This window comes from Musa acuminata, chromosome BXJ1-8, assembly GCF_036884655.1.
Source record: "Musa acuminata AAA Group cultivar baxijiao chromosome BXJ1-8, Cavendish_Baxijiao_AAA, whole genome shotgun sequence".
Taxonomy (NCBI): Eukaryota; Viridiplantae; Streptophyta; class Magnoliopsida; order Zingiberales; family Musaceae; genus Musa; species Musa acuminata.
This window is the reverse complement of record NC_088334.1, coordinates 12,712,293-12,722,019: the sequence shown is the minus strand read 5'-3', so window position 1 is coordinate 12,722,019 and position 9,727 is coordinate 12,712,293. Positions and strand designations below refer to the sequence as shown.

The 9,727-nt window shown below is 43.2% G+C and overlaps 2 protein-coding genes across 2 annotated transcripts; both read left to right on the top strand.

Moving 5' to 3' along the window:
• The first annotated feature begins 935 nt into the window (after positions 1-935).
• Positions 936-3,885, top strand: LOC135587569 (heat shock protein 83-like). The gene is made up of 4 exons (XM_065079135.1): positions 936-1,169; positions 1,270-1,411; positions 1,782-2,062; positions 2,155-3,885. Exons 1-4 carry the CDS (start codon positions 1,032-1,034, stop codon positions 3,700-3,702), a joined length of 2,109 nt encoding a protein of 702 aa, XP_064935207.1. The 5' UTR covers positions 936-1,031; the 3' UTR covers positions 3,703-3,885.
• A 727-nt stretch (positions 3,886-4,612) lies between these two features.
• On the top strand, positions 4,613-5,534 carry LOC135587570 (uncharacterized). The gene is made up of 2 exons (XM_065079136.1): positions 4,613-4,766; positions 4,859-5,534. Exons 1-2 carry the CDS (start codon positions 4,759-4,761, stop codon positions 5,415-5,417), a joined length of 567 nt encoding a protein of 188 aa, XP_064935208.1. The 5' UTR covers positions 4,613-4,758; the 3' UTR covers positions 5,418-5,534.
• Positions 5,535-9,727: the final 4,193 nt, after the last annotated feature.

Sequence of the window (9,727 nt, the reverse complement as noted above, 5' to 3'; positions counted from 1 at the left end):
TTAGACCTAGACTACTTCGATCTAGACACACATGATAGTAAGCGCGAATCCTATATTTTTCAACATGTCATTAGTTCATCTGGTGCTTCGTCCAATCCTTCGGTGCATTGTCCTCTCTTTCGGTATATTGCACAATTAGCATGCTGACCTTCTGCAACATTCGATCTCCTTTGACGCAATATCCGATCCTTTGGCTCGATGCCCGAACTCATGATACGAAGTCCTTCGACACGTTAACTTATTCTCTGGCTCAATGTCCATTCTTCTGACATATTCCACTCTAACCTAACATCTGAATTTTCCTGCTTCAATCTATTTGTCTTTCCATAATTGAAGTTAGTCCTACGTCACTTAAACACACATTAGATCATAAACTGATTTTATCATCAAAATCCGAGATTCAACACGTACCGATAGACGGAGCGCGCATGGAGCCAACTCTGAGTCTGACCCAACGAAGGCCTTAGGATGGTCTTGAACATTGACAACTAGATCGAGCTATGCTGACACCTCGATTACGGTTAGAAAAGTTCATTAACGCTTATAAGTCACCTTGGTACTTCTCACACAAAATATATTATCCATATGATGAATAAAAATACGAAACCTATATATCTGTGCTTTTATCGAATCGTGCTAAAACGAATAAATGAAGATATATAAATATTAAAGAATCGAAATCCACGGTTGTTATTACGGCCAATTTTAACGCGGTCCAAAAAATTCGAACCGACTCGAACCGGATTTATCAATCTGTCTTTCTTTCCCGCCGCTGGAGTGATGGATTTGGCGCCACGAAATGAATCGCTGCCAGAGGAAGCTCCTAGAAGCCGTGACGGTTGGGGAAGTCTCCAGAGGCCGGTAGACTCCTCGATGCCTTTGGGAAGCTCCTCGAACCCCGCATTCTATATAAGAATCCCTTGTTCCTCTCTCCTCTCGCGTTACACTCGCGCTCCGATCTCTGTTTACGAATCCTCGATCTCTCTCTTGTGCTTTACTCTGTTCTTTCTGCGAAGCGGAAGCGACCGGCGATGGCGGAGGTGCAGATGGGCGAGACGGAGACCTTCGCTTTCCAGGCGGAGATCAATCAGCTCCTCAGCCTCATCATCAACACCTTCTACTCTAACAAGGAGATCTTCCTCCGGGAGCTCATCAGCAACGCCTCAGATGTGAGTCCTCTGGGATTTGTTGATCTTGGTGTTTTGGTGAATTTGTATTGGCCTTTTGTCGACTGCGATTGACTTGGGTTTGTGTGTTTGCTTTGGATAGGCGCTGGATAAAATCCGATTCGAGAGTCTGACCGACAAGAACAAACTCGATGCGCAACCGGAGCTGTTCATTCGCCTCGTCCCAGACAAGGCCAATAAGACCCTCTCCATTATCGACAGCGGCATCGGCATGACCAAAGCTGGTAAAGATCTATTTCTCCAATCGTTTGATTTGATTGGTGCCTGATCTTGTTGTTTCAATTGCAAAACGAAACCCACGCACTCCGTCCTCGGTATTCTTGTTTCTGGCCTCGTTTTGCTTGCATTTTATTGATCATGGCTATTTAACCAGAATTAGCTGTGATTTGGTTTATTTTGCTGTCTTGAATGTAGAGTACTAGCAGGTGTCCCATCAGGGGAGAAGTTATGTATGTTAAGCCTATCTAATAATCTATAACTTATTTCATGGAAAACAAATTCTCTTCAAAGCTACTCTTTCGGTGCTCATTTTCTTGCTAATACCTCTCGTGGAACTCTCAATTCTGATCTCGGTATGTTTCGTATCTGCTGTAGATCTGGTGAACAATCTCGGGACCATTGCTAGGTCTGGTACAAAAGAATTCATGGAAGCATTGCAAGCCGGAGCCGATGTGAGCATGATCGGTCAATTCGGTGTCGGATTTTACTCAGCCTATTTGGTAGCTGAGAAGGTCATTGTGACGACCAAGCACAACGATGACGAACAGTACACCTGGGAATCCCAAGCCGGTGGCTCCTTCACCGTCACTAGGGACACTACTGGTGAACAACTTGGCAGAGGAACCAAGATTACCCTCTTCCTCAAGGAAGACCAGGTACAGTTCCTGCCATGATCTTAGTAATGTACTTAATGTTATCATATTATGTTCGTTGTTTGGTTGCTGATCGATGGAACAAATGGTTACAGCTGGAATACCTTGAAGAGAGGAGAATAAAGGATTTGGTCAAGAAGCACTCTGAGTTTATCAGTTATCCTATCTACTTGTGGACTGAGAAGACAACTGAAAAGGAGATCAGTGACGACGAGGCCGAGGACAACAAGAAGGAAGAAGAGGGTGATATTGAAGAAGTTGACGAGGAGACCGAGAAGAAATCCAAGAAGAAGAAAGTGAAGGAGGTGTCTCACGAATGGCAGCTCATCAACAAGCAGAAACCCATCTGGCTTCGGAAGCCCGAGGAGATCGCCAAGGAGGAATACGCCTCGTTCTACAAGAGTCTGACCAATGACTGGGAGGATCACTTGGCTGTTAAGCACTTCTCCGTCGAGGGGCAGCTCGAATTCAAGGCCATTCTCTTCGTGCCAAGGAGGGCCCCGTTCGACCTATTCGACACGAGGAAGAAGATGAACAATATTAAGCTCTACGTTAGGAGGGTCTTCATCATGGACAACTGCGAGGAACTCATCCCGGAGTACCTCGGCTTTGTGAAGGGCGTCGTGGACTCTGATGACCTTCCTCTCAACATTTCCCGTGAGATGCTGCAGCAGAACAAGATCCTGAAGGTGATCAGGAAGAACCTCGTGAAGAAGTGCATCGAGATGTTCTTTGAGATCGCCGAGAACAAGGAGGATTACAACAAGTTTTACGAGGCTTTCTCAAAGAATTTGAAACTCGGGATCCACGAGGATAGCCAGAACAGGGCTAAGTTGGCCGACCTCCTCCGCTACCACTCCACCAAGAGCGGTGAGGAGATGACGAGTTTGAAGGACTATGTGACCCGGATGAATGAGGGTCAGACGGACATCTACTACATCACGGGTGAGAGCAAGAAAGCTGTTGAGAACTCCCCCTTCCTGGAGAGACTGAAGAAGAAGGGCTATGAGGTGCTCTTCATGGTGGATGCTATAGACGAGTATGCTGTGGGACAACTGAAGGAGTACGATGGCAAGAAGCTGGTTTCTGCTACCAAGGAGGGGCTGAAACTGGAGGAGACCGAAGAGGAGAAGAAGAGAAAGGAGGAGAAGAAGGCTGCTTTTGAGAGCCTCTGCAAGACCATGAAGGAGATCCTGGGTGACAAGGTGGAGAAGGTTGTGGTGTCCGACAGAATCGTGGATTCTCCCTGCTGTTTGGTAACGGGCGAGTACGGGTGGACGGCAAACATGGAGAGGATCATGAAAGCCCAGGCGCTGAGGGACAGTAGCATGAGCTCTTACATGTCCAGCAAGAAGACGATGGAGATCAACCCTGAGAACGGGATCATGGAGGAGCTGAGGAAGAGAGCCGAGGCAGACAAGAACGACAAGTCCGTGAAGGATCTGGTCTTGCTCTTGTTCGAGACTGCTCTGTTGACCTCCGGGTTCAGCTTGGAGGACCCGAACACGTTTGCCGGAAGGATTCACAGGATGCTGAAGCTCGGTCTCAACATCGACGAGGACGAAGCCGGCGGCGACGACACCGACATGCCTGCCTTGGAGGAAGATGACAATGAGGAGAGCAAGATGGAGGAGGTCGACTAAAAAGTCTCTCGCGCACAGGATCGAGTCCGTTGATGTGTCAGTCTGTTGTCGATTGTCCATGCTTACTACTTTCTCCCAAATATTACGTTCTCCGGAGTAATACTTAGTTTCTGTGATAAATCTTGGTGAATAATCTAGAGTCTGTATTGGCATATATATAAGCTCTTGATAGTCTCTTGAATCTGTCTTTCCTTCTGTTACGCGCAGCTCTGGGAGTGTGATAAATCGATTGAATTCCACATTTTGATGGGAAAAAAGTGATTGCACGACTCCCATTTCGGCGAGTGTCTAAATTCACCATTTTTTGTCGTACCTCAAGTTTAGGGCAATGATGTGCTTGCGAGAGGACAACCTACCTGTTCGTTATATTGTTGGGAAACTCGAATTCCATCGTGTTTGATATTAATAATCATATTATTATGAAAGCCATATTGAATCATTATTAGACGCTACGTCTGCAAAGAAATATTGGTTTATATGTAAAAATATCAAACATTATTTACAACTGACATGAGACTCAAAAGTGCTTCCAACGACACAATGAATCGGACATATATCCATCCACCTAATTATCTGATTCAGTACGGTCGTCGTTTGGCAATAAATACCATCTCTATAAACTCAAACAACTCGACTAGTGTCTGAAACATCGCCTAATCGAATCCGTCTTAAACCTATTTTCCTAAAAAAAAAGATTATTATTAATCTAAGCAGGTTCGGGTAAATCAGACCATCCGCAAGCAATGATAAATCCCATGATGTTTGGCTACACCTACAGATGATATTATTTTTACCACTAAAATTAGACAGGCTGTTTTCGCAGGGTCGGTGCCCGAACCTTTGCGTGACCTGGAAATAGACCTCAAGGCTGAAAAGCCAATCAAAGACGAACACCGTCGGATGATATTTTACTGTAGCTAAGCTGGACGTCACATCGTCATCTTTACCCTTTCCTCTTTCCCCGTTGCGGTTCCCATTATTCCAATCCCTTACAATAACAAAGGCCAGAGGAGTGACGCTTGCTTGCTTAGTATTGGAATCCACTCCCCCGTTCCCATGGACGCGTAAGTAATCGTCTCTTTCGCTTCCTTCCTTCTTCGTTGGTGGCGTGCGGAAAAGCTAAGGCGACAGCTCGATCCGTTTGCTTGTTTCCTAGATCGGAGGACAACCAGCCCAAGGAGTACACCATGAGCGGCGGCGGCGGAGGGGGGATGACGAGCATCCACGTGACGGCCCTGGACGGGCTGGTGAACGTGAACTCCCTCTTCACCATCGCCGTCTTCGTGGGGGTGTCCATCGCCGCCCCCGGCCAGCGCAGCCTGGAGGGGCGGTCCACGTGCGACGCCGGCCCCGACGTGGCCCGCAACCTCCTCGTCTTCGAGGTGGTCTCCTTCAGCTTCTTCCTCTTCTCCAGCCTCGTCGCCCAGGGCCTCAAGCTGGCCATCAACCTCCTCAACAGCAACGACGTGGACGAGGCCTTCCGCGCCCACATCAATGCCCGCGTGCTCCGCCTCGGCATGCTCGCCTCCGCCGTCGGATCCGTCATGGGCTGTCTCTTCCTCCTCCTCTCCATGGTCGACGTCATCCAGATCCGCCTCGGCCTACTCTCCTGCGGCAGCCAGTCCGCCGTCCGCGCCGTCGCCACCCTCGTCACCCTCGTCTGCACCGCCCTCGCCGTCTACATCGCCACCATCTTCTACGCCTTCACCCACTAATATAAACCCTCCCTCTTCTCTTCCGCTTCCATTTCACAAACTCGGTTATCTTTCTACCGATTTCAATGTAATGTGATGCGGGGCAGCATTTTCTAGATGGACACAACTTTACCTCAATCTGAGGTGCTTCTTTCGATCACGTCATCGCTCAAATTAGCAGCAGCAGCAGCACAGAGAGGGGTGGATTAGATTAGACCTGTCAATTAGCAGTCCAAGTAACGATGCTTGGAACCCTAGAATCGGATACGGTGTTGTGGGCCGCACCGACTCCCTCATTCCAGATGAGCTGTAGGTATAACGTACACATCAAAACAATAAATGAAATCAACTTTGTTGTTCCCCTTTCATCGCTTGCTATATGTTCTCATCTCTTCCTATTAATTCTATTACCATAATTAAATGTAGGATTTCTAATTATTTTCTGAATTTCTTTCTAACATAGAGATTATGAGTAATGCTAAAAACAAAAAATGGTTTTATATAATATATAATTTTTTTTAAAAAAAATTATATTTATTACGTCAAACGATAGATAAGGCGTTCTCACATGGATTTGAATATCATAGCATAAAATTATGCTAAGATGGACTAACCACTATGATGTCTCGATAGAGACAAATGTCATTGGTAATGGTATAAATCAATATACGCTACGTTATTCTAAATAGAATGATATTAATAAAAAAATTATGATGATATCAAAGTAAAGATCCTATATTTAAATCTTATTTAGACAATACATACATATCTATATATATTCTTAATCAATTAAAGTTTTGTATATTGGGTTTGAACCAATCTACTGTAACCTGAATCTCATGGGATAAATAATCATTTACTTTGTTGCCATTGTAGACTCGTATAGACCTTACAAGTTTATTTGAGTCCTCCTTATAACACTAGACCGAAGTATTATAATTTTTTATATTCGAGGGATCCATATCTCATCATCAAGAATGAACATAGCTTAAATAAGTAAAATCAACATATCTCAAATCAAAATCATGACATAATAAATACGAGATGGAATCCAATGATGATTGTAAGATACGATGAGCTATTATTGATGGGGATATAAAGCGGAATAACCTTTGTATATGAATAAATACTAGCAGACCATGATATCCAGCGGAATTAAATGAAATCACAATCAAATAAAACACCAAAATATACGTGGAAAACCCCTCCATTATGAAGGGTAAAAACCACGAGGTAAACTAGAGATAATCCACTATGAGAATAATGAATATACAAATCTCAATCTCTTGCCCTAAACCCTAGTAACAATCACAAGAGAATAACTGGGATACAAGGATCACGTCACTGTCCACGATATCTAAAACCTCCCCAAGTAATCACAGCAAGAGTCTACTGTAGATTTGATCTAACTTGAGATGAGAACACTGCTAGATGATTGAGAACAGTCTCTTTGCGTTGTCCTTGTTTTATTCCATTTCTTTCTCTTATTTTTCTACCTTTTTTTTCTCCTCTTTACTACTGCAAAGCTCTCCACGTTGCTACCCTTTTTTGCCCAAAAACGCAACCACCTTCTTGCCAAAACGTAGCTACCACACCCCCCTTATATTGATCTAGGGTTAGGTTAAGAGAGGGTGTGTGCTATAGGTTGATAAAGCCCACATTGGGCTGAATATGGGCTGTCAGCCCAACAACCTCCCCCTTCAGCCCATAAGGGAGGCTGTTCCATGACTCCTCAATGTGAAACCATGCCGACCAACTTTCGGCATATCTCCTGTCTTTCTTTTGGTAAAGTTTTTATCAACATGTCTGCTCCGTTGTCATCTGTGTGAATTTTCTAAAGCCGCAACTGCTTCTCTTTAAATACATTTCGAATCCAGTGGTATCTGACATCTATAGGTTTTGACTTGGAATGAAACATTGAGTTCTTACATAAATGGATGGCACTCTAGCTGTCACAATGTACCACATAATTTTCCTATTTCAGCCTCAATTCTTGTAAGAATTCTTTCATCCATAACATTTCTTTGTATACCTCTGTAGCAGCAATATATTTTGCTTCTATAGTGGAGAGAGCAATACACCTTTGCAACCTGGATTGCCATGACACAGCTCCCCCTGCAAAAGTAAGTACATAACCTGAATTAGACTTCCTCGTATCTATATCTCTTACCATATCTGCATCTGTGTAACCTATCAACACATGTGGTCCACCTCTAAAGCTTAAACAAACCTTAGAGCTCCCTCTGAGATATCTAAAAATCCACTTCACTGCTGCCCAGTGCTCTTTGCTTGGATTTGCAAGAAATCTGCTAGTAACACCAACTGCATATGCGATGTCTGGCCTCGTACATACCATTGCATATATTAAACTTCCAACTGCTGAAGCATAAGGAACTTTTTGCATTTTCTCCTTCTCCTCATCACTTGATGGACTCTGTTTTGAGCACAACTTGAAGTGACATGCAAGAGGAGAACCAACTAGTTTTGCATTGCTCATACTGAATCTTTCCAATATCTTCTCGATGTATTTCTCCTGTGATAACCAAATCTACTTATTTTTCTTGTCACGGGAAATCTGCATACCCAGTATTTGCTTTGCTGGCCCCATGTCCTTTGTTGCAAAAGACTTACTCAGCTCCTTCTTCAATCTGTCAATTTTAGACATATTTTTCCCAAGAATAAGCATGTCATCAACATAAAGTAAGAGAATAATAAAATCCTCACCAAACCATTTGATGTACACATAATTATCTGAAGCTGTTCTTTTGTATCCATTTTTTGTCATAAATGAATCAAACTTTTTGTACCATTGTCTTGGAGCCTGCTTTAGCCCATACAAGCTCTTCTTCAATTTGTAGACAAAGTTCTCTTTACCTTTGACTTTGAAGCCTTCTGGTTGTTCCATATAAATTTCCTCCTCCAAATCCCTATGAAGGAAAGCTGTCTTCATATCTAACTACTCAACCTCTAAGTCTTGGCTAGTAGCAATACCAAGAGCAATATGAATAGAAGACATTTTAACAATAGGAGAAAAAATCTCTTCAAAGTCAATACCTTTCTTTTGACCAAAGCCTTTAACAACCAATCTAGCTTTGTACTTTGGTTGAGAACAATATTCTTGAGTCTTCCTGAAAACCCACTTGTTCTTCAAGGCCTTCATTCCATTTGCTAGTAGCACCAAATCATAAGTGTGGTTCTTCTGAAGAGCATTCATCTCTTTCTGCATAGCAACTAACCACTTCTCTTTCTGCTCACTTTTAACTACTTCCTGGTAATTCTCTGATTCACCTGCATTAGTAAGCATAACATACTCATCTGTAGAGTACCTTTTGGAAGGTTGACGTTGTCTAGAAGATCTTCTCAACTAAGGTTCTGCTGGAAGTTGCTCTCCAACTTCCTCTTGCTCAACATGTCTTGCAGGTAGATCAACATCAGGCTCTACACTATCTTCCTGCACATCTACCCCATCACCCTGATATACTGGAGGAGTAATTGGGTCACAATCTGCTAATCCTTCTGTAGAAGTATTGGCTGGTGCCTTCTTCTTCAAATCTTCAAAAGTTTGATCCTCAAAGAAGACTACGTCTCTGCTTCTAAACACCTTCTGCTTTTCTGGATCCCAAAGCCTGTAGCTAAAATAATCATGTGAGTAGCTAAGAAAAATACATTCTTTAGACTTACCATCCAGCTTGGACCTCTCATTGTTTGGAATATATGCAAATGCATGACAACCAAATACTTTCAAATGCCTGTAGGAAGCCTCTTTCCCTAACCATACATGCTCTGAAACATCACCATCTAGGGCTGTACATGGTGATAAGTTGATCACATCAACTGCAGTCCTCAAAGCCTCATCCCAAAACCTTTTAGGTAGCTTAGCCTGTAAAAGCATATATCTAATCTTTTCCATGATGGTGCGGTTCATCCTTTCTACAATTGCATTATGCTAAGGTGTACTAGGAACTGTCATCTCATGTTGGATTCCATGTGACCTGCAATAATTATTAAATAATCCTGTATACTCACCACTATTATCTGATCTTATGCATTTCAATTGCCTTTCTGTCTCCCTTTCAACCCTGGCATGAAACTCTTTGAAGACATTAATAACCTGATCTTTGGTCTTCAAAGCATAGGCCCAAACTTTTCTGGAAAAATCATATAAAAGTGACAAAATAAAGTGCACCACTTATACCAAGAACATCAATAGATCCACTAGGAGTTTTTGTCCTCAAAGGACCACATACATCTGTATAAACACGGTCTAAGACATACATTTTTCTAGATAAAACAAGACTAGCAAATGAAACTCTATGTTGTTTACCTGCCAA